The sequence below is a fragment of the Pituophis catenifer genome, unplaced genomic scaffold (assembly GCF_029215685.1).
Source record: "Pituophis catenifer annectens isolate HBS135680 unplaced genomic scaffold, rPitCat1.0.hap2 SCAF_2, whole genome shotgun sequence".
Classification (NCBI taxonomy): Eukaryota; Metazoa; Chordata; class Lepidosauria; order Squamata; family Colubridae; genus Pituophis; species Pituophis catenifer.
In genome coordinates, this window is record NW_027256882.1 from 189,218,539 (window position 1) to 189,244,075 (window position 25,537).

Sequence of the window (25,537 nt, forward strand, 5' to 3'; positions counted from 1 at the left end):
GGAAACATTCAAGATGATCCAGAAATAACATAGTAGACCAGGTGCTAATGGGTGTTGCTGTAGTGAAGTAGAAGAAGAGTTCTAAACGTAAGTTTAGCAGTTTTTCAAAAGATGCTAAAATCCACATTTTGATATTGCCTGGCAATAGCTAACAGGCATATTTTATTTATTTATTTTATCCCCAACATTCATAGTTAAGATGAGGAAATTGCCCACTTCCCATTGCTTACTTCTCCATCCAATTTCTGTCCATTCACTGCTAGTTAACTCTCTGCCCTCCACTGTACAATCAACCAGAACCTCTATTATACTCCAAAAGCATGGGTTTACACGAGAGCAACTTCAGGTTCTTTCTGCCATAGGAAAAGATCAGAGGGCAGCAAAGGAAAGTAAAAGATCTCTCCTGTGCATAGGAACTGATTATACCTGCAGGTCACATACTTGCCAAGATGTTTACCCCTAAGTTATTGTGCCACTCACTTGATCCTTGTACCCATCGAATTTCTGCATGCCCTGGGAAAACAGCAAGGGATACTCTACAAGAGGTGGCATTCAAAGATTATCAGCACCAAAAGTGGAGACGTGTCTGCCCATGTCATCTGTCCAATGGTGGGATTCAAAAAAATTTGGCTTGGTGGGCATGGCTTGGTGGGCATGGCAGGGGAAGGATACTGTAAAATTTCCATTCCCACCCTACTCCAGGGGAAGGTTATTGCAAAATCCCCATTTCCTCCCAATCAGTTGGGACTCGGAAGGCAGAAAATAGATGGGGGCGGGGCCAGTCAGAGGTGGTATTTACTGGTTCTCTGAACTACTCAAAATTTCTGTTACCGGTTCTCCAGAACTAGTCAGAACCTGCTGAATACCACCTCTGCATCTGTCCAAATATTCATAAATGTGGCTCACATTTCATTGATGTGATTTGGCTTCCAATTAAACATAAACAAAATAAAATTGTTGGAAAACAAAATATTTCCTACTGCAATAAAATAAATCATGTTAATCATGAATATGATAATTGAGATTTAGTGAACTGAACCTAAAAAATTTCAATCCATTCATATTTTTAACAGAAGATTATTTAGAAAAGCTACCCAAATAGTCTTGATATGTTATAAAGTATGCAAAGATTAATTTCTTAATTACAATAGTTATTATGAAAAAGGAAAAGAATGGGGAGGGAAGGGAGGGATCAATAGGTAGCAGCCTAATTCCTTGCCAGAGGTAGTCTGACTTTGGAGCTAACACCAGTTAGAGGCAGCAATAACTGCCTTGGAGCAGAGACTGAAAGTTTAATAGGCAACCAGCTGACCTGAAGGAGAATAATTAGAAAGGTTAAAGGACTTAATATTACATTAATGTCTGCCTGGAGGAAAAAAGCAGATTCCTTGAAAAAAATAACATTGCAGCAAATCTGTGCTGTGGTCTCACAGTTCCCCCCCCCTCTCTCTCTCTCTCGCTCTCTCTCTGCTCTCAAGGACAAGTTAGCCTCCCCTTCCCCATTTCCCTCCCAAAGGACAAATCTGCCCCTACAGACAATCTCTCCTCAGTCATATGAGCTGTCAGCTCAGCACAGCTTCCAGAAAATGGTATCTAGTCACCTAACAGCTTTCCTTTTTCTATGGGGAAACCCAGACTCATATTGCCTGGAAGCCTGAAAAGAAGGAAAGAAGAGCGTGTGCCCTATTTCCTGGCAATGTGGTAGTCCCCCACACTCCTGTGAGTGAGAGAAGCCAGAGACTAAAGAATCTTAGCATATTAAACTATAGGCAAGTGTGCTCGTGTGTAATCTTGGAGGTACCCTTCCAAAATTGGATTTAAATTAATTAACCTAAATTGGAAATAAATGCAATAAAAACATTTCATAGAAAGTTATTCATTTCATGCATCTGTCATATTAATAACTATAATTCATCAACAGGTGACAGTCCTCAAACTGGGTTTAGTGGCAATTTGAAAACAGAGTATGTTATTGAATGCCCTCACCAAAGGCTCTTGCAGAGGCTTTGGCCAGTCACAGAACAATTATTTCCTATCAGAAAAACCAGTGAGGTTACTTTCCTTGAGTGCAGGTGTTTTCAAACTTTTTGAGGCCATAGAACTTGTTAGTTAAAAACCAAAACCAAACAAAACCCTGAGCCCCTATTCTCTGCCTCTTAGACACAGAGAGAACAAAGAAGCATATGAGCAGAAGAAACTGCCTGAGGAAGTGGAAAAGGCTTCTGAAGATCACCTGGCAAACCCACCCTTTCCATTGGGTGGAAACTAATCAATGAGAGAAGCAACTTAGAACTAAGGAGAAATTTCCTGACAGAAGAATTTCCTGACAGTGGAACAACTTGCCTCCAGAAGTTGTGAATGCTCCAACACTGGAAGTTTTTAAGAAGAGGTTAGATAACCATTTGTCTGAAGTGATGTAGGGTTTCCTGCCTAACCAGGGGGTTGGACTAGAAGACCTCCAAGGTCCCTTCTAACTCTGTTATTCTATTCTATTCTGTCACAAGTAAATGCCTTATTCTCCATTATGTAAATAATATATGAACAGTGTGTCAGGGGTTAACTTATTCTTCACTTCTTAATGTATTCATACTTTACCACTCCCATAATTAGCTCCACCCATTGTATATATAAGGAGCTGCATACGTTCATTCTGTGCTTCTATCTGTGAATATTCAGTGAATATAGAATGCCTTATGTAAATAAAGAGAAATATATTTGAACTCTTAATTCTTAAACAATTTATTGAGTCTGATCCTGAAAATATCGCAACATATTCATTGTACCATAAAAAAGTGGTTAGGGATGCTGCCTCTCATGGAACCTCCAGGCTTCCACAGAACACACCGTCCCTAACCTACCACAAGCTCTTCAGCTGAACTCAACTTATCTTTGGTTCTGATTTGTGGTATTTTTGGATATAAATATAACACTGGAACTTAGTTTTGCAACATGCTGCTTTCAATATATTTTCCTTTAATTAAAGAATTATATTTTAAAAAATCAGTTAGATGGGGAATCTGGCAGGTGCTATGGAAGGAATAGTATTCATTTCTATACATCATTGAAAATCCTGGTTCTAATTCTGAATCTAGTTCTGGAGGCAGAACAGTTTACAGTACAGAAATTATCTGGACAACTTCAAAGTTCTATCAATCAATCAATTAGAATAGAGCTGGAAGGGACCTTGGAGGTCTTCTGGTCCAACCCCTGCTAAAGAAGGAAACCCTATAACCGTGATGGCAAACCTATGGCACACATGCCACAGGTGGCAGGCAGAGCCCTCTCTGCAGGCACGCGAGACATTGCCCCAGCTCAATTCCACCATGCATGCGCACGTGCCTCCTGCCAACCATCTGATTTTCAGGTCTCTGCCACTCATGCGCAGGGGCAGGGCGCATGTGGGAGATGTGCGTGCATGCATGGGGGGAAGGGGTTCACACGTGTATGCACAGGAGTCGCTCATGCATAGGGGACGGGGGAGCATGGGGAGGTCACGCGTGCATGTGCGGCAAGGTGGGGCAGCATGGGAGAGTCTCGAGCACATGTGCCGGGGTGGGGTGGGGAGAAGCATGGGGGTCATGCGCATATGCGCAGGGGGGTGGGGGAACACGGGGTTCACATGCACATGTGCTGGGGGGCATGGTGCATTGTGGGGATCATGCACACAGTGCATTATGGGTGCGGACATGCGCGTGTGCGCTTTTGGCACACAACAAAAAGGTTAGCCATCACTGCCCTATACCATTTCAGGTGGCTGTCCAGTCTTTTCTTAAAAACCTCCAGTGATGAAGCCCCTAGAACTTCTGAAGGCCAAGCTGTTTCACTGGTTAATTGTCCTCACTTTTAGGAAGTTTCTCCTTAATTCCAGGTTGCTTCTCTCCTTGAGTAGTTTCCATCCATTGTTTCTTGTCCTGCCTTCTGGTGCTTTGGAAAATAAGTTGAGCCCCTCTTCTTTGTGGCAGCCCCTCAAATATTGGAACACTGTATCATGTCATCCCTACTCCTTCTTTTCTCTAGTCTGGTCATAACCCATTTCTGCAACCATTCTTTATATGTTTTTGTCTCCAGGCTTTTAATCATCGTACAGTCAGGTCCAGAAATATTGGGACATCGACACAATTCTAACATCTTTGGCTCTATACACCACCACAATGGAGTTGGAATGAAACAAACACAATGTGCTTTAACTGCAGACTGTCAGCTTTAATTTGAGGGTATGTACATCCAACTCAGGTGAACGGTGTAGGACTTACAGCAGTTTGTATATGTGCCTCCCACTTTTTAAGGGACCAAAAGTAATGGGACAATTGGCTTCTCAGCTGTTCCATGGCCAGGTGTGTGATATTTCCTCATTACCCCAATTACAATATGCAGATAAAAGGCCCAGAGTTCATTTCAAGTGTGCTATTTGCATTTGGAATCTGTTGCTGTCAACTCTCAAGATGAGATCCAAAGAGCTGTCACTATCAGTGAAGCAAGCCATCATTAGGCTGAAGAAACAAAACAAACCCATCAGAGAGATAGCAAGAACATTAGGCGTGGCCAAAACAACTTTTTGAAACATTCTCAAAAAGAAGGAATGCACTGGTGAGCTCAGCAACACCAAAAGACCCGGGAGACCATGGAAAACAAGTGTGGTGGATGACCAAAGAATTCTTTCCCTGGTGAAGAAAACATCCTTCACAACAGTTGGCCAGATCAAGAACACTCTCCAGGAGGTAGGTGTATGTGTGTCAAAGTCAACAATCAAGAGAAGACTTCACCAGAGTGAATACAGAGGGTTCACCACAAGATGTAAACCATTGGTGAGCCTCAAAAACAGGAAGGCCAGATTAGAGTTTGCCAAACAACATCTAACAAAGCCTTCACAGTTCTGGAACAAGATCCTATGGACAGATGAGACCAAGATCAACTTGTACCAGAGTGATGGGAAGAGAAGAGTATGGAGAAGGAAAGGAACTGCTCATGATCCTAAGCATACCACCTCATCAGTGAAGCATGATGGTGGTAGTGTCATGGCGTGGGCATGTATGGCTGCCAATGGAACTGGTTCTCTTGTATTTATTGATGATGTGACTGCTGACAAAAGCAGCAGGATGAATTCTGAAGTGTTTCGGGCAATATTATTTGCTCACATTCAGCCAAATGCTGCAGAACTCATTGGACAGTGCTTCACAGTGCAGATGGACAATGACCCAAAGCATACTGCAAAAGCAACCAAAGAGTTTTTGAACGGACAGAAGTGGAATGTTATGCAATGGCCAAGTCAATCACCTGACCTGAATCCCATTGAGCATGCATTTCACTTGCTGAAGACAAAACTGAAGGGAAAATGCCCCAAGAACAAGCAGGAACTGAAGACAGTTGCAGTAGAGGCCTGGCAGAGCATCACCAGGGATGAAACCCAGTGTCTGGTGATGTCTATGCGTTCCAGACTTCAGGCTGTGATTGACTGCAAAGGATTTGCAACCAAGTATTAAGAAGGGAAAGTTTGATTTATGATTATTATTCTGTCCCATTACTTTTGGTCCCTTAACAAGTGGGAGGCACATATGCAAACTGCTGTAAGTCCTACACCGTTCACCTGAGTTGGATGTACATACCCTTAAATTAAAGCTGACAGTCTGCAGTTAAAGCACATTGTGTTTGTTTCATTCCAACTCCATTGTGGTGGTGTATAGAGCCAAAGATGTTAGAATTGTGTCGATGTCCCAATATTTCTGGACCTGACTGTAATTGCTCTTCTCTGCACTCTTTCTATAGTCTCAACATTTTTTTAATAATATGGTGACCAAAACTGGTACTGCAGTATTCGAGGTGTGGTCTTACTAAGGATTTATAAATTGGTACTAATACTTCACATGATTTTGATTCTATGCCTCTGTTTAAACAACCAAAGATAGTATTAGCTGTTTTGGCTACTGCTGCACACTGCTAGCTCACGTTTAAGTGATTGTCAGCTAGGACTCCAAAGTCCCTCTCACAGTTACTGTTTTTGAGCCAGGTTTTGCCTAATCTATACTTGTATGTTTGATTTTTCCTCCCTAGGTGTAAAATCTTTTCTCTACATTAAATTTCATATTTTTGGATAGGGCCCATTGTTCAAGTCTGTCAAGTTCTTTTTGGATCCTAAGCTTGTTTTCTGGGGTGTTGGCTATTCCTGCCAGCTTAGTGTCATCTGCAAATTTGATGAGTTCCCCTTCTATTCCCTCATCTAAGTCATTTATGAAGATATTGAGGAGTACTGGCCCTAAGACCTTGTGGTACTTCACTGCTTATTTCCCTTCATATAGATGTAGTAGCATTAAGGATTACTCGTTGAGTACAGTTTGTCAGCCAGTTATAAATCCATCTGGTAGTGATGCTATCTATCTCACATTTTTCTAGTTTACCAAAAAAAATGTTGTTGTATACTTTGTCAAATGCCTTGTTGAAGTCTAAATATACTATGTCCACAGCATTTTGCTGGTCTACAAATTTAGTGACTTTGTCAAAGAATGAAATAAAATTGGTTTGGTATGATCTGTTTTTAACAAACCCTTGCTGGCTACTAAATATAACTTTATTTGTTTCTAGATATGTTTCTAGATTTGTTTCTAGATATGGTTTTTAAATTATTTTTTCCAGTATTTTCCCAGGTATTGATGTTAGGCTGATTGGTTGATCTCATCTAAAATACTTCTTCTGATTCTCTGCCATGATATAATGTTATGTGCTTCATTCATTCTCTGAGTTCATTTTAGAAGGAACCTCTTCCTTCCAGGACTTGAAAGGGGGGAGGGTGCATTAGCTCAACAACTGGTTTTGCAATTAGAGTGGAAGAGTGAGTATTTATCTCATTTTGACCTGGCTTCATGATAATCTCATAGAAGATCTCTTCACTGAGAAAAAGTTAATACAGTTCAAAAAATAACTGCTGCATTTAGGGTTGCCAGGTCTGCTTCCAAAAAATAGCGGACAAGCGGGGTGGGGTGGGGTGGAGGGTTAAGTAGTAAAAAAATAAAAAAAAATTACAATTAAATTATATATTTTCTTACAAACATTTTAACACGTATTAAAATAATCACTTCAAAACTTTACTTAAAATTCAAAACATCAAATATATTATAATAATATGTAAAATATTAAATTACATTTTACTTTGCTGTCGTGTGTATTTATTATTTGACTGCGCAGCTTTGATCAATTCTTTGTGTTTAAGGAATAATTCTTTAATTTCAGTACAACGTTGAGGAATATTAAAAAATATACAAGTTCACTTCGAACTGATACAAGCAGTCGGTTACGTTTGTCAGTCCACAAATTTCCCATGACGCTGAAAATTCGTTCAACATTTGCATTTGATACTGGAATTGATGCACAATACTGCAACAGATTCAGTAAACTCGGAGCTGGCTCTTTCTTGAAAAAGTGCGTCCACTTATCAAGGGATGAATCACCCTGCAAATGAACATAAATTTCTTCTAAGGCAGAAATTTCATCGAAGAGAGTGTTGGGTGGAAGTTCTTCTTGCCATGGTGATAATAACCAGATGTTCGTCATTTCTTCTAAAGTTGGAGGATTATTGCGATCAATTAGATTGAAACAACTTAGCGTCTCAAATACTGAATCGGTGAAATTATACCACTTTTCTAGGTACGCAATGGCTCTTTGATACGTGTTGATGGCTTCTTTCTTGAACTTTTGCACGGCATTCTCAGGCAAATGTTTTTTACGTAAAGCAAATAAAACTTTCATTCCAAAAAACTGCTCATCGTATTTTTTTTGCAAAGAATCACGCATCTTACACATGATAATGTGAAGATCACATGCAAGAATTTTCTTGCTTTCCAGCTTCAGTAGGGTGTCTTGCATTATTGACATGAAGAAGTGCGTGAAATATAAATACAATTCTGAAATTGTTGGTTTATCGTCCTTTGCAAGTTCATTTTCCTGATCCGAAATAAGGTTCCAAATAACCTTATGGCATTCATCAGATCCAAGAGAAATAAAATACGATTTTAGAGGTATCCAGTTTAAAAGAAGTCTTTCGACCACTTTAAACAAACTTAACCAACGTGTTGGAACATGGCGCAAAACTTCATGGAATTCTGACTTGCAAAACTCAAAAAATGATTTCAACTCTTCTCGTTTCTTCGCAGAATTCGAAAATTCGGCAAAAACCTTCAGCACTACATTTTCGATATCAAAAGATAACTGCTTTAATGCATTTTTTGCACTGTTGTGTAAAATGTGATTATTGCAATGAACATTTGATCTTCGTCTCATTCTAACTTATGAAAAAAAAGACAAAACGCGATTCTCCTATCCTTATTCTCTTAGACTGTACAGCTTTAGATTACGTACCATTTCATCATAAAGCTTTTGAATAAAAAAAATCTCCACTATTTTGTGAAAAAAAATAGTGAACATAATGTGAAAAAAGTAGACTGTCCGCTCAAATAGTGGACACCTGGCAACCCTAGCCCTGCATTATCAGTTTGAAACTCCATTGGTCTTCTAATAATCTCTAATAAGATGCCCTAAATTCTAGATAGCTGTAGCAAGAAACAAATAAATCTATTTTGTTTGTTATGGCATGCTAATGTCCTCTGGTAGGAAATACTAAGAGTTGTAGGACATGTTGAATGTCACTAGACTCTTTTTTTTTTTTTTTTTTTGCAGAATAATACCCTGCTGGTCTGCTTTCATCACATACAATTTTCATAACCCAGCACACCTTATTTCCTATTGTGGCTAAAATGGAAAAAAATGGCATTATCTTTGCAAACAATAGGAAAACAGCTCCACCAACTGACCAAGGCAATTCTTGTTCCAAATGAAGATCTAAATAAATATGACCACCTGGCATCACCACTCTTTGTGCAATCTTTTATGCAATAGGGACCCCTAGTGATCTGCTAAATTGTGAACATCATTCATATTAATCCTAAATATAATCTTCTCACAGCAACTAGCATAGTAAAGAGTGGATTTTATTCAGAAAGTATCTGATTTCCTTTTCCTATATGAATAGCTTCTATTTCTCCTAAATATCTTTGTTTTTACAGCCAACTTTTCTAACCTAACAAGACCATTTTATTTATTTTTATTCGTTTAATTTTACTAATTATAGCAATCCCAGCTGCATTGTGTCACCTATACATTTCTTTTACATATTCTTTTAAACCTTTAATAAAAAATAATACAAGTATCAAGCCCTAGACGGAGTTCTGAAGCATTTTACTCAATACCTTACACATCCCTCACTGCTCTCTCTCAATCCAACTCTCTTCATAGGATGTTGTGAGGCAAATAGAAGGTGGGAATATTAAGTGCATTGCCTTGAGTTGCACTTAATAAAAATGGGGTATAATCTAATACTAAATAAGTAAATAAATAACAGTATGGGCTGTTTCTTCCAGGGCTTGCTTTAAGGAAAAAAAAACCCCCTAAAAATCTATTTCTACATTCAAACCTTCCACCTCCAATAATTTGTTTTTAATATTGTTGTCTTATGTTTGTTGTTCCTTTATTAGTCATTTTGGAAAGATTATTATTTACAGCTTTATAGTTATATTTAGTTTATAATTATATTTCATTATAGGTATTTTTGATTTATACTACAGGTAGTCCTCGACTTACAACAGTTCGCCGAACCGTGACCAAAGTTAAAAAACCTCTGAAAAAAGTGACTTATGACAATTTGTAAACTTATGGCCATCGCAGCATCCCCATGGTCATGTGATTTACATCTGGATGCTTGGTAACTGGTTCATATTTATGATGGTTGCAGTGTCTGGGCTCATGTGATCACCTTTTGTATTCTTCTGACAAGCAAAGTCAATGGGGAAGCCAGATCCACTTAACAACTGTGTTACTAATTTAACAACTACAGTGATTCACTTAACTGAGGCAAGAAAAGTCATAAAATGGGGCAAAACTCACTTAACAAGTTTCTCACTTACCAAAATAAATTTTGGTCTCAATTGTGTCTGTACATTGAGAACTATCTGTATTAATCACTGTGGACTGGTTTGGCCAGGAATATGCAGGTTGCAAAAATTAACAGATTAACAGAGTTGGAAGGAAACTTGTAGATCATCTAGTCCTACCCCCTGCCCAAGCAGGTGACCCTACACCATTTCTGACAGATGGCAGTCCAGTCTCTTTTTGAAAGCTTCCAGTGATGAAGCTCCCACAACTTCTGAAGGCAAGCTGTTCCATTGGTTGATTGCTCTCACTGTTAGAAAATTTCTCCTTATTTCCAGGTTGAATCTCTCCTTGTTCAATTTCCAACCATTATTCCTTGTCTGGCCTTCAGGTGCCTTGGAAAATAGGTTGACCCTCTACTCTCTGTGGCAGCCCCTCAATATTGGAACACTGCTATCATGTCTCCCCGGTCCTTCTCTTCACTAGACTAGCCATGCCCAGTTCCTGCAACCTTTCATCGTATGTTTTAGCCTCCAGTCCTGTAACCATCTTGATTGCTCTTCTCTGCACTCTTTCTAGAGTCTCAACATCTTTTTTATAGTGTGGTGACCAAAACTGGATGCAGTATTCTAGGTGTGGTCTTACTAAGGCTTAATAGAGTGGTACTAGTACCTCACTTGATCTTGATTGTATCCCTCTTTTAATGCAATTTATGATTGCATTGGCTTTATTGGCTGCCGGTGCACACTGTTGGCTCATATCTAATTGGTTGTCCACTAAGACTCCAAGATCCCTCTCACAGTTACTGCTATTAAGCCAGGTTTCACCCAATCTATATGTGTACTTTTGGTTTTTCTTGCCTAAGTATAGGACTTTACTTTTCTCTACATTGAATTTCATTTTGTTAGATAGGGCCCAGTGTTCCAGTCACTCAAGATCCATCTGGATCTTGAGTCTATCTTCTAGGGTGTAAGCTATTCCTGCCAGTTTAGTATCATCTGCAAATTTGGTAAGTTCCTCTTCTATTCCCTCATCTAAGTCGTTTATGAAGATATTGAAGAGTAGTGGGTCTAAGGACTATTTGTTGGGTACGGTTTGTCAGCCAGTTGTGAATCCATCTGATGGTGGTGCTATCTATCCCACTTTTTTCTAGCTTACCAAGAAGTAGATTGTGGTCTACTTTGTTGAATGCCTTGCTAAAGTCTAAGTATATTATGTCCACAGCAGAGGTGGTATTCACTTACCTTCGCTACCAGTTCACAAATGTGAGTGCGTAGGGCCTTCCGTGCATACACAGAGCATCAAAAACGGACCATGATGACATCTGGGTGGGTGGGCAGAGCCTCCCACAGCCACCGCTACCAGTTCATCCGAACAGGATAAAACTGGCTGAATACCTCCACTGGTCCACAGTATTTCGCTGGTCTAGTGATTTAGTCCCTGTGTTGAAGAATGAAATAAGATTGGTTTGGCATGATCTGTTTTTAACAAAACCGTGCTGACTTCTAGTTATTACTTTGCTCATTTCTAGATGTTGGCAGATCTGTTTTTTTATTATCTTTTCCAGGTTAGGCTAATTGATCTGTAGTTTCCTGGGTCTATTTTTTTTTTCCTTTTTAGAAGATCTTTTTAGAAGATCAGCTCTTTTCCAGTCCTCTAGTAGTTCCCAGTGCTCCAGGATTTTTGAAAAATGTGGTACAGTGATTCTGAGATGACATCTGCCAATTCCTTTAGAACTCTGGAATGTAATCTGTCAGGTCCTGGTGATTTGTATTCATCAAGCTCAGACAGGTGTTCTCTTACCATTTTTTTTTTTTTTTTGCTTTGCTTATTTTAACTTTTATTTCTAGTCTGTCATTTATAGTTATGTTTTTGATAGGTTGGACTATGCTTTCTTTTTGCATGAAGACTGATGCAAAGAATGAGTTAAGCAGCTCTACTATCTCTCTGTTGCCTGTTATTTCCTTGCCATCTTCTCTCTTTAGTGGACCAACTATTTACTTATTTTTTTTTCCTTTTTATTTATATGTTGAAAGAAACTTTTTATTACTGTATTTTTCAGAGTATAAGACATACCTTTCCCCCCCAAAAAAGAGAGTGAAAATCTGGATGCATCTTATAGTCTGAATGTAGCCACACTTACCCGCCGGTCCCCATTCTTCGGACAATTTTGGCCGCCATGCGTCGCATTTTCAGGCGGTTCCAGGCGGCGGGATCTGGGTTGGGGCACAGCCTGAGGAACAAACCTCTTTGGGATGGTGGTGGTGGGGAAAATCTGCTCAGTGACTTTGGTGAACAAGGCAGTCCCCATGGTTCATGGCTGGTCCCCCATCTGGCCGCCTAGCGGGCAGCTCAGGGCAGACAATGGCCACGATGACTTCACTCCCCAGCAATGTGATGAGCCGCCGCCACCACCACCTAAGCCTCTCCGCACTGGGGAGCTGAGCCGAGCAGGAGTCCCTAAAGCAAAATATCCCTCCGTTCTAGCCACCGCTGCCCATTGGCCCAATTCCCTGATGCAATTTGCAGAGCTGCGTTTCAGGAGGTAGCCAGTTCCACTGCAATGTGCATTCTATGCTGCTCATTATCAAAATCCGAGTGGAAGTGAGGACACGGCTGATCCTGATGCTGGTAGGCAGAGGCAGAATTCTTTTTTCTTGTTTTCCTCCCCAAAAATTAAGGTGCGTCTTATACTCCGAAAAATATGGTATCTTTGACTTTTGTTGCAAGTCTTTATTCATTCTGAGACTTTGCTTTCCTGACTTCATCTTTGCAGATTCTGGCTATCTGCTGATATACTTACTTATGTGTTCTTTCAATTTTTTGTACTTGTCCTTTTTGTCTTTCAATTTGTCAGAGAGATCTTTGTGCAGCCATGCTGATTTCTTCTTGGATTTCTTGTTTTTCTTTTTCACCGGCATTGTGGTGGTTTGGGCTTTTATGATCATAGTTTCCCAAGCTTTCCCCTTTAGGATTTTCATCCAAGGAATATTTTCCAAGTTCTCTCTGAGTTTGTTAAAATCAGCTCTTTTAAAATCTAGGACTCTAGTATCATTATGTTTTGTGCATTTCTTTAGCAATGTAGTGGTCCTTTACATACAGTGCAACTCCACCTCCTCTTTTATGGGGTCTGGTTTTTTTTAACAATTTGTATCCTCCTATTCATGTAGGGATGAATGATATGAAAAAGGACTTAAAAACAATATTGAGTTGTTTTTTTGATTTACTGAGGGAAAAACCGGAACTCTCAGATTCAGGTTTTCCCAGATGTGCCAGTATAAAAGATAAAGGTTCCCATCGCACATATGCGTTAGTCATTCCTGACTTTAGGGGGTGGTGCTCATCTCTGTTTCAAAGCTGAAGAGCCAGCACTGTCCAAAGACGTCTCTGTGGTCATGTGGCCGGCATGACTAAATGCCAAAGGCACATGGAATGCTGTCATCTTCCCACCAAAGGTGGTCCCTATTTTTCTACTTGCATTTTTTTGTGTTTTCGAACTGCTAGGTTGGCAGAAGCTGTGACAAGTAACGGGAGCTCTTTTCAACAGTTCCAACAAGGCATTATGTGGCGCTAGAGATTCAAACTGCTGAACTGCCGACCTTTTGATCGACAAACTCAGCATATTAGCCACTGAGCCACTGTGTCCCATGCCAGTATACCTACTCTAATAAATGGAACTTTGAGAAAATGTCTGTCTCGGAGTTTTTAACTGGAATTGGGTTCTTCTGGAATGCTGACAACCCATTTCCCACAGAAAACACCTGGAGATTTATCTGTGTCATCAGGGTCATCTGAGTGGTGCAAATGGGTATGGAGCCTTGTTGGAACTGTTGAAAAGACTTTGTTGTAGACTGGAGTTAGATGATGTCATATCCCTCCCCTCGGTTGAGAGAGGACTGTTCAATTTTGACATAGATGGCCCTTTGACCCCTCTTTCAAACCAGTGGTCTGCTCTGACCAAAATATGGAGTTTGCTCTCTTCAAACAAGTGGCCTGTGTTTTTTAAATGCAGATGGACTGCTGAATCTAGTCCTGATGTGTTTGTTCTCCTATGTTGTGCCATGCTCACAGCACCTTTGGGACAACCATGACCTGGATGACTGATAATCACCGTAGACCATACTAGAGTGGGAAGCTCCCCAGACCAGAAGGCAATTACAGAGTTTCTTAGGCTTTGCCAACTTCTACCACCAATTTTTTTTTTTTATTTATATGCCGCCCTTCTCCGGAGACTCAGGGCGGCTTACAATGCGTTAAGCAATAGCCTTCATACTTTTGTATATTTATACAAAGTCAGCTTATTGCCCCCACAATCCGGGTCCTCATTTTACCTACCTTAGAAAGGATGGAAAGCTGAGTCAATCTTCAGCTGGTGAGATTTGAACTTGCAGTAATTGCAGGCAGATGTTAATAACAGTGCTTTAGTCTGCTGCGACACTGGCAGAATTTATCCCCTCATTCGCACAGATAACCCTATCACCAAATTACTAAAAATAGGTGGAGAGAGTGTGTGAAACCTAAGCCTTGCCAGCCACTTAGCTGGACTATGGAATGCTAAGCAGCTTTCAAAAAGCTCAAACGGTTTTTTGCAGGGGAATCAACCCTTAAACACCCGAATCAGAAGGAACTATTTGTAATACAAGCTGATGCTAGTGATGTGGTGGGGGTGGTGGGGGTGTTCTGCTCCAAAGAAATGTGAAGGGGACACTGCAACCCTGTGCCTGCACTTCCCAGAAATACACTGACACTGAAAAACATTGGGCAGTATGGGAAAAGGAGGCGTATGCCGTTCTATGGGTGCTTCTGACTTGGAGGCAATTCCTGGAGGGCAGTAAGATCTCTTTCAAAGTGTGGACCAGCCAAAAGAACTTAGAAGCCCTAAAAAATCCCAAGAAAGCTATCCTCTAAGCAAATATGATGGGCTCAGTACTTTAATTGGTTCAATTTTACCCTTCAATACTTGCCAGGGGAAAAGAATTTTCTCATTGATTCACTCTCTCAGATGCCCCAATACAAAAGTACCTGGGAGGAAATAGTTAACTCCATTATCCCCTCCCGGCAACTGGCGATGCAGATCTCTGCGAGGCAGAAACCACTAGTCACTCCTCAGTTGGCTGATAGTGTGCTGACCCAATGGCTAAAGGATGCCCTGAAAGAAGATGCATGGTTCCAGGACCACAAAAACGAATTGATGGTGAGAGATGACCTGGCATGGAAGGGAGACAAACTTAATGTTCCAGCCAGCCTGAGGATCCAGATCCTACAAAGAAGCCACAATGTAAAGCCAGCAGGCCACTTCAGGTTTGTAAAGACCCTTCATTTGGCTAAGAGGCAGTTCTGGTGGCCCAAGATGAAGAAAGACATAGAAAGCTATGTAACCAGCTGCTCGGTGTGCACATACATGAAGCAATTGCCAGGGAAAACTCCTGGGTTGCTACAGCCAGTGGCCAACCCAGCAAACCATGGGAAGAAATTGCTACGGATTTTATAATGCCTGAAATTAATGGGAATACCATGATTTGGATAGTGGTTGACCTGTTTTCAAAGCAAGCACACTTCATTGCTTGTCCAAAGCTTCCCTCAGCCCGAAGTCTGGCCAAGATGTTTGTGTAGCACGTCTATCAGCTGCATGGAGTCCCAAGGCGCATCATTTCAGACTGGGGTGTGTGTGCATTTTACAGCAAAGTTTTGACAGGTGTTCCTAAACAGATAGGTTCAACCTTAGTTTGAGGTTCCATGTAAGTACTAATGGGATGGCAGAATGAGCTAATGCAATAGTGGAGCAATACCTATATTGTTATGTAAACTATCAGCAAACCCACTGGATGGAGCTCCTACCTTTCACAGAAGTGGCTTATAATACATAACTCAGTGCATAGTAGCACTGGGTTCACACCAGTTGTAGAATTCAATTTTTTTTACTACTGGTTCCGTGGTCGTAGCTTGGTGGGTGTGGTGTGGCTTGGTGGGCATGGCTTAGTGGGCATGGCAGGAGAAGGATACTGCAAAATCTCCATTCTCACCCCACTCTGGGGCCAGCCAGAGATGGCATTTGCCGGTTCTCCAAACTACTCAAAATTTCCGCTACCAGTTCTTCAGAACCTATCAGAACCTGCTGAATAGCACACCTGGTTCACACCCTTTAAAGAAACCATGGGAGGGGTTCTGAGGAAACCCCCTTCCTCAGTATTGTTAGCTGAATGGATGGACACTCTAAAAACTGCCGGGGGAAATGTCCAGAAAGCACATCTGAATAAAGCCAGGGAGTCACAAAAGAAACAGGCAGATTGGAAGACAGTTGACCAGAAGTAGTTCATGATTTGGAAGAAAGTATACCTGTCTACTACTAAGTACCTGAAGATGAACCAAAATTGTAAGAGACTGGGTCCCAAGTACATAGGTCCATTCCCAAATTATGGTTACCAAAGGTGCTCAGGAGAGTCAACTGGGTGTTCCACTGTGGCTTATTGAAACCCTTCCAACGAGGCTCTAAGTTAAGACCAGTTGAAGGGAAGCCTCCCTTTGTAGTGTTGGGGGGAGGGAGGAACACTATGAGATCAAGGAGATACTGGATTCAAGATATTTTAAGGGGATATATTACAATACTTAGTGCAGTGGAAAGGATATCCCACAGCTGATGTTGAGTGAGTGGGGGCCCACAATGCTAGCACTGACAAGTTAGTAAGAAAGTGCCATGCAAAATCCCTCAATGACCGAGGAGATTATAGAAGGTGAAGACAACCTATCGTGTTTCCCCAAAAATAAGACCCTGTTTTATATTTTTTGAACCCAAAAATAAGTGCTTGGCCTTATTTTCAGGGAGGTCTTATTATTTTGGGGCACATGGAGCAAGATGGGGCTCCTCTTGCCATCTTACCTGATTTCCAGCTCTGCATTTAAATATTTTCAGGGAGGCCTTATTTTCGGGGGGAGGCTTATTTTAGCGCATGCGCTTTAAAAGCCCGATTGAGCTTATTATCAGGGAATGTCTTAATTTCAGGGAAACAGGGTAGATAATGGAATTAATCTATGCTTAATATTTTCCAGCTGTCCTTTTCATTCAGGGAGTCATCATGTCAAGATTGAACCACTTTGCTTCTTTCAAACTTTAATGCTTTTCAGCTTGCCAATGAACTGGGGGGAGGGAAGGGGGAAATAGAATGCTGATAATGTGCGCATGGACTGTGAGAGCTTGACAACCACCACTGCAGGTGCTTAAGAAAGAGATGGACTGTTCCCATAACAAAATGATGTATCATAATTGGACATGTGATCACCCAGGGGTGGGGAGAAAGGGGAGTTATTATTTAACTAAGCAAACATTTGCATAGGAAAACCAGAGTTGGTTTTGATTCTTTAGTATCAAAATGGTGTATCCAATAAAGTTTTACTTTTGAGAATTCAAAGCTCCCAAGAGTTTCCTTATTTTGGGTTCACTAGTATCACCATAACTCTGGGAGGAACCAGTGGGTATTCTACCTCTGCTGCCTTCCCCATACTGCTTGCCCACTGCCCAGCAGTATTTTTCCAGGGCAAGGGGCTCCTGATGCTGCTGTCCTCCGCACATGGATTGCTGCTCCAGCTTCTCAGTCCCCTGTTTAGAGCGTGCTTCTCCCTGTTTTGCCCCCCTTCCATCTTCTTGTCGGCTGCTGACAGCTCAATATCACAGTCTCCTGGAGGGATCCAGGTAGGCTGCAGTAGATAGGCTGAGAGCTGGTTTAATGTCAGCTGCCCAACAAATGAATCCAAAAAGATAATTCCTGGAACATTGTTCTTCCCACTAAGTGATGATGTTTGTCCATCGTATTCAAAGAGGACCTTAACATCTAACAGGTTTTGGGCTATTCACGATGTGTCTGCAGGTGGCTGGTGAGGTCTATACAGGCACAAAATGTTCATGCTACATGTCGGGCAGACATGTATGGGCACCTTTGTTGCAGCATTTGCGGCTCTGGCTTTGGGGAGTGCTCGCTTCTCTCGTGCTATGGTTGTTCTTCCATCCTCAGATGTATGGCAGCTTTGGTGGATCAGCGTGCACCATGTTGATCTTGTGCCAGGGTTTCCCAGGAAGTGGTGTTGATATGCAGGGACTTGAAGGAGGCTTTCAATGTGTCTTTGTATTGCTTCATTGTCACAAAAAGTAAAACTTTATTGAATACACCACATTGGCACAGAAGAAGTGAAACCAACTCTGAGTTTCCCATGTGAAAGCTCACATAGTTGAACTTGCATTTCCCTTTTCGCCAACCCCCTCAATTCATTGTGTTAACCAATTAAATCTATTTTTTTGTTATGAGAACAGCCCACATCATTCAAATACCTGCACGGTGTGATCTTGAGGTGACAGCAGGGTCTCACGATCTGCAGACAGACTCTTGGCATTCCATTCCCACCCCAGACATTCCAACCATCCGACTCCCGAATGTTGTTAAGCTGAGTCCAAAGAAGTAACTAGGTAAAAGAGTGAATCACTCTTGGCATAAACAACAAAAAAAAGTCATGGAAATAGAGATTGACAGTATAGTGACTTGCAAAGTGTGTCATATTTTTCAGCTTATGCCTACAGAAGATCCAAACTATGTATGTATCAAATGTAAACTATCTGAATTACTAGAAGAAAAAGTAAAGAATCTAGAGGCAATTCTAGCTACTCTGAAATTCAATGAACGAAGCAAGAAATCCCAACCTAAACAAGAAGACTACACCAAATAAAACACAATAGGGAAAAACAGCTTCTGAAAGAATGACCCTATATATCAGGGGTGTCAAACTCTATTTCATTGAGGACCACATCAGGGTTGTGGTTGATTTTGGGGGGGCTGGAGGGTATTGCCAGAGTGGATGTGGCCAGGGTGGGCATGATCAAGTTCATATGTATGCTCCAAAACCATCATTTCCTTTATATGTAAAGACAATGGGAGTGTTTTTATTTATTGAAAATTTGAAGGAAATATTGTGGATAAAAGAACAACATATTAGTAAATAAATAGAAAGTTTATAGTTTTCATGAAATTTTAATTTTATTATTTCCTTACTTGATTGAATTATTATATAGAAGTAGGCTCATTGCATCATTTTAAAAAAAATAAAAGCTCTATAAAATTCAGAACATATTACTATCATCATTATTTATCATTTTTTGACAAATTAATCCATGTAATCATATAAGAAGAAATAAAGTAAAACCAGTAAAAAGAATATTGATCGCCCTTAAATTATTTCTTGAAATTGCAGTTGGTAGAAATGTGGTAGCTAGGATGCTAAGGCATAAGGATCCACATGATGTCTGAACTGAAAAATCTGAGTCACTGTCAGTTATAACTTCAGAGTTGGAATTCTGAAAATAAAGATGTTCTATACAGTTTACTATCCTGCAAGTGTGTAGGTGATGCAGTATTCCTGTGTCATCAATATACTATATACCCGTGATGGCGAATCTGTTAGGAAATGATAATTACCTAACTTGTTGGGTTGGCAATATATAAACCAGCATTAGCTTTAAGACTGTATTGCTGTATTGCATCATACTGTGTCCTGATTGGCTTGCTCTGTAGCCAATGTCCTTAAGAGGGAGCTTGAAACAGGGTTTGTTTCTCTTTGATACTCCTTGTTGATCGTTACTGCTCTTTACTGCTCTGTGCTGTGTTTGCTACTGTTTGCAACTGTTTATGTTATTGTGTATGACTACGATGACTAGTAAGAAGACTTTGTTATTGGAATATCCTTGGACTATTGTTTTACTATCTACTGCTTTATCTGTGTATGACCTGGACTGTTTATTGGACTGTGCCTTATTGCTATTTCCTAAAAGTAAACACAACTCAGTGTATCTATGTGTTGGCTGTGATTATTTGTAACTGCTCTCAATCGCTTTCATGTGCACACCCTTGCTACTCTAGGGTTGCTCTGCAAATTCCTTAACAGAACCTATGGCACGTGTGCCAGAGGAGGCACGCAGCACCCTCTCTGTGTGCACATGAGCCATTGCCCCATCTTAGCTCAACCTCCTGCCGGCCAGCTGGTCTTCCGGTCTCTGCCACGCATGTGTGTGGGTGTAGGATGCATGCATGGGGCGCATGTGGGGGGGGCATGCACACATGCGGAGGGTGCAGGGTGCATGCGTGGGGGCCACACTTGCATTGCATTTTGAAGGTTCAGGTGTGCACACATTGGGCACTCGGTCCGGAAAAGGTTAGCCATCACTGCTATATACTGTAATATCATGAAATTGTTTTCCAATAAAACTAGGGAGATCCTGGTTAAGATCCACCCACAGCTGTGAAAACTTCCTTGGTAACTTTGCTCCAATCACTCTCCCTCATCCCAACCTTCTTCACAGGACTGTTGCTGAAAAGAAGACATTGGAGGGCTGTATAAGTTGATTTTTGAAGAAAAATGGGATATTGAACACACAAAATAACATGATGCAGCCATGTTACTTTAGGACAGTAGAGGGGGAAACATGTGTTTTATCTAATTAAGAAGACTACAGGAAAGGTTTCTGGTAGGAGCAGAATAGATCTCTGCAAGATACTTATTATGCCGTGCAATGGACTTGGCAACATCCAACATATTCCTTCTAGTAGGAAGATTGGAAGATCAAAAACTGAGCACTTTAAAAAAACGGAAGTACACAAAAGTAAGGCAGTTGAGGTTTTATTCATTTCATCAATATTTACATGTATATAGGCATGCACTTAATGGCCCCAGGATCTACAAAACAATGAGGCCATAAATAGCAGAGTGATGTCAGGATAGATAGAATGTTAGCCACCCATGAAACAACATACAGCAGCTATTTTTAACTTTAGCTTTTTTGGAATGGAATGCCCACAGGCACGCATAATTGGCAGTTTGTAATTACAGAACATGGATTTATAGTAATTCTTAATGGAGATATATACAGGTGAGGCACAGGCCTAAATGAAGAGATTCCCAACTGTAGCATATTTTAGGGGCACCTGTCCTGTGGTATTAAGAATGAACCAATACTCTTCAATATATTTTGAGACTATGACCACATAAGCAAACAGCATAGTATTTTGAGAGGGCTGATTGTCAGATGGATAATCTATGCCAAGCCTATCTTACCCTATTCTTCTATGTGCTAAGAACTAGAAGTCAAGGATTGTCAGTATGTTATCAGTCTAGAGTTCAAGCTATCATATAGAGAGAGGCACTCAACTTTACAAAGTGGTAACAGTTCAGTGTCACACATGCTCATATCTTGATCCTAAAATATTGGTGGAAACAAGCAGGAAAAATGTGCTCTCCCTCTTGCTAGGCTGATGGTGTAAGATTATTTCTTGGGCCTATCCCTTCTAAGTCAGTTATCTCCCTCTGCCTGTTTCCTTTCAATTTTATTCTAGGAACCAGACATGTAGTTTCTATGGGAACAAGTCTACAAACTGCCTTTCAGCTAACTGTGGAGGTTTATTTTTTTCAATTCAGTGCAAAAATAATTTAAGACAATTTTCCTGACCATAAAGGATGCAGTTGACCCTCTAACCCCTGCTTGTTCCCTGCAGTGGGCTATGAGAATAACCTTTGGACAATGGTGTGATTCAAATAATTTAACAACCAGTTCTCTGCCCTAATGACCAGCTGAGTGGGCATGGTCAGGGGTGTGACAGGCAGCACTTGGGCTCCTGCACCCCTTGGGAACAAAAACAGGCTGCGGGGGGGGGAGAGAGACACCGCCCCACCCCACGGCCCAGTAGGCCTCCCTGCAGCCTCCTGGGAGCAAAAACAGGCCGCAGGGGGACTTCTGGAAGGGGCGGGGCGGAGCCAGCCAGCAATTTAACAACCAGTTCCGCCGTGAACTGCTTGAATCCCACCACTGCCTTTGGAGAATGGAGGAAGAATCACACTCTGGACAATTATCAGATAAAACATATCTCAGCCCACAGAAGGATAAGGTAAAGGTTTCCCTGTCCAGTCATGTCTGACTCTCCTTTTCTTGGCCGAAGAAGCCAACATTGTCCAAAGATACTTTCTGTGGTCATGTGGCTGTCATGACAATATACCAAAGGTGCATGGAATGCTGTTACCTTCCCTCTAAATTGGTACCTATTGATCTACACACATTTGCATACTTTTAAGTGCTGGGTGGGCAGGAGCTGGAGCAGGAATGGAAGCTGACCCTGTTGTGTGGTGTTCAGGTCTCAAACATGGGTTGCCAGCTTTCCAGCTGACAAGCTCAGCTTTTTTAATCGCTGAGCCATTGCACCCCCACAAAAGGAATAGGAGTGCCTTAGAAGGGACTCTCTCTAGTTATTTGGAAAGTAAAGGCAATAGAGGGGACAAGTGCTTTCAGACTTGCAGGAGGTTGTAGCTGCAATCTTACAATAAAGATAGTACTTGTGGTTTCTTGTTTGTATCTCAAAGGACTGACATTACCCTATTTTATGAGCAAAATTGGTGAGCAGTTTTCAAGTGCCCTTCTCAACAACTAGCGTTCCAGCCCAATCTCAACTAACTCACTGAATCCGAACAAAGAAATTGAGATTTCATACATCAGACAAGATACAATCAAACAGTTCCACATTCTAAGAATTGAAAAAAATAGGGACTCATATACTACCAGACACAAAAAGAGCTGGCACCATGCTAGAGTGAGATAGCGCAGGCATTTCTACAATATTTGAAGAGGTTTGTTCTTAAGTTAAGAGGTTGTATCACTTTGCCAGTAGCAGAAAAAACATGATTTTTTCCATGATTTTTTTCTTCTACAAAATCAGCCAGCTGTGGCTATACTTTTATTTCTAGCAGGTTACATAAAATAATACTCTGGTAGTTACATTCTGAAGATGCAACTTCAAGGATATAGTCAGAAATGTGTGACTGGAGTAAGTAACTACGAAAGAAGTATTTCGCAACATGGAAAGGCGTCAACTGTAATAATGCCACCAAATGACCAACATCTGATACTACCTAAATTGTGGCATTTACATGATAACTTCATTATTTGCCTCCAACAACAAGACCGCAGTCTCAGGTATATTGACAGTGAAATGGACATCCACTGTGTTTTTATTGTTGCTTTTACATTTATTTATACCAGTATTTACTTTTACATTTATTTCAATTTAGTAGAAACAAACCCCAATTTACAGTACAGTCAGAATTAACATTTTACTGTCCTGCTTGTGTAACTTCTTTGAAAAGAAATACGACATTTAGGAATCATTGCACCATTTTCTTTCCATTAGTGCAGATAAAAAATGAGTGCTCAGTTTGCCCAGAGCAATCACCGATTTCCTTCTATTCAAAAGGAAGAGATCATTTCTGGAAGAAATCTACAACAGGTTTGATATCTCTGATATCTGCTATGTTTTTGTTTGCATCTATGCATGTATGCAGAAACACACTTGTTTGTTCCTTTACTCTTTCTATCACTCATACTCCCAGAGTTAAGGGGGTGGAAGGGAGATTTATAGAATTTCTGTGAATTTATTACTATCCAAGCACCAGCATTCCTGAATAAAAACCTAAAGTGCAATTTTAATTTTAGTTGCTGTAATAAAATTTGAAAGTCATTTCTTTAATTATTTTTTATCCCTTTCTTTTCTTTTAACTGTATTGTTTTCTGCACAAAGCTATGGAGAGGTATGATGCCATATAATGAGATTTGGCTATATTTCCCTTTCTTATGCCATGTCTTTTATCTTATGGAATCATATTGTTGAAAGTGATTTTAAAGATCTAATCTCATCTTTCTCTTCTTTGAAATAGCTCCAATTTTGGGCTGTTCTTTCATATCACAGATGCAAAAACCTGTTCCCCTTCAGAACAATGGATGTTTCCCATTTTCTCTTGTCATTTTGACTTCAGACTCAGAGTTAATTATTGCAATAGCTATACAATAAGTGAAGAAATAAAACGTTTTCTACTGAATTATTAAACAATACAGTAGTCAAACGTTGAGTGATCATTTAAACTGGTGGAGGATAAAGATAGTAAAGTCAATCAGCACACTGCCATGTCAAATTGGCAATTGGCATCCATGAGCATGGGCATCCTGTTCCCTAACACTATAGCAACACAGTGGAGGAAAAGGGTAACTGCTGCCCAATTCATCATGGCACCTCAGCAGCAGAAATCTAGATTTGAGATTTTTCCCATAATTATGAGAACTAGGAACCAGCTTTACAAACATTTTAAATTCCAAAGCTATCAGTGCTAACCAGTGCAGTGTTTATAAAATTTTATATATATATATATATATATATATATATATATATATATATATATATATATATATATATATATATATATATATATATATCTGAAAAACCATATGAGCTTCAGTAAAAAAATAATACAAATATTTCATTTCTGGCACACTTTATAATTCTTGAAAAAGTCACACCTTTATGAATATTAGTGCAAACATATTTGAAGGAGGCATTAAATATGAAAAAAGTGTATTTAAAAGAATTTAGTCTTCAAAGCCTCATATACAAATTGGTGCAAAAGAGTGAGAAACTGTTCAGGACTATTAAAAATAGGCAGAAAAAAATTATGGTAAGAATTATGGCTTTTGTAAAGTTTTATCAAAACCAAGAAACAGGCAGGGTATTGTCATGTGCAATTCTTAACATCAGAAGATTTCTGTCTCCTGGATCCTTCCCATGTTCAATTTTGATTTGTTTGAATGATTTTGATTAGCTCTTTCAAAGATTTTTTAATTGTTCTTAATGTTTGTATTCTATGTTTTTATCTGGCTGTACACCGCCCTGAGTCCCTTGGGAGAAGGTGCGGTATATAAATTTGAAATAAAATAAAAAATAAAATAAATTTCCCCCCCCCCAAAGTATCCACGTTATTATTTATTTATTGTTGACAATAGCTCAAAAATAGAAATGACCGTCTGTGCAGTTAGAAGGCATTGTCTTGTTATGAGACTTATTCATTTCTTAAATATTCAAGTTGATCTGCTTTAGAAAAAGATGAAGAGGGTGGCAAGGGGTGTGTCGGCCTCAGACTGAGGCTCTGCTGTTAAATCATTCAGTTGGTAATAATTCTTCCCAGAGAGGAAGAAAGATCAAGCAGTTGCTGGTGCTCAGTCTCAGTTTTTAAGTCCCATTCCAGAATAACACAGCCAATAAAAACATCATCTTCTTGGTTTTACTTTATTACCTACTGTACTCACTCTTTGTTTTGTTTTGTTTTGTTTTGTTTTGTTTTGCTCTTTGTTGCTAAATATTCAGCAGTTTTAGGCTGATTCAATGGTTTTGAAGGAGCCACCAATTCTGAGTTTATTCTTTCTTTTGTCCATTTTTTTACTGTCTCTTGATTGATTGCTTCCATAGGTTGTTTCCATAGAAGTACACAAAAGAGCTCATGAAATAAATAAAGCAGTCCACAACTATTTAAAATTCCACAGTAAATTAGAATTTGATACACATAAAAAATAATAGTTGAAAAGCAAAATAAAACCAATTACAATTCAGCAAAATTGATAAAAGGAGATAATGCATGAATTGGACTGAAGAGAGTCTGCAGAGGTACTTTTACTTTTTCATCCTTGAAAAAGTCACATCTGACTCCTGTCAAGATTCAAGCATAGAAGTTTCTGAAACAAAGAATAGCAAGTAGGAATTGTTTAATCTGGTTCTGATGT

The 25,537-nt window shown here is 40.1% G+C and overlaps 1 protein-coding gene across 4 annotated transcripts in view; it reads right to left on the minus strand.

The window, feature by feature from the left end:
* CD58 (CD58 molecule) overlaps positions 1-25,537 on the minus strand; it is a 97,015-nt gene that overhangs the window by 22,834 nt on the left and 48,644 nt on the right. For 2 of the 4 annotated variants that reach the window (XR_011599914.1, XR_011599913.1), the window contains one exon: positions 11,157-11,352. Coding sequence is in view for 2 of the 4 variants with exons in the window: in XM_070935300.1 (XP_070791401.1) it covers positions 11,279-11,352 (74 nt within the window). In the remaining 2 variants the exon portion in view is untranslated. Of the gene's footprint in view, positions 1-11,101; positions 11,353-24,294; positions 25,490-25,537 lie in introns of those variants that run through there. The other 2 variants (XM_070935300.1, XM_070935302.1) reach the window with 2 other exon arrangements.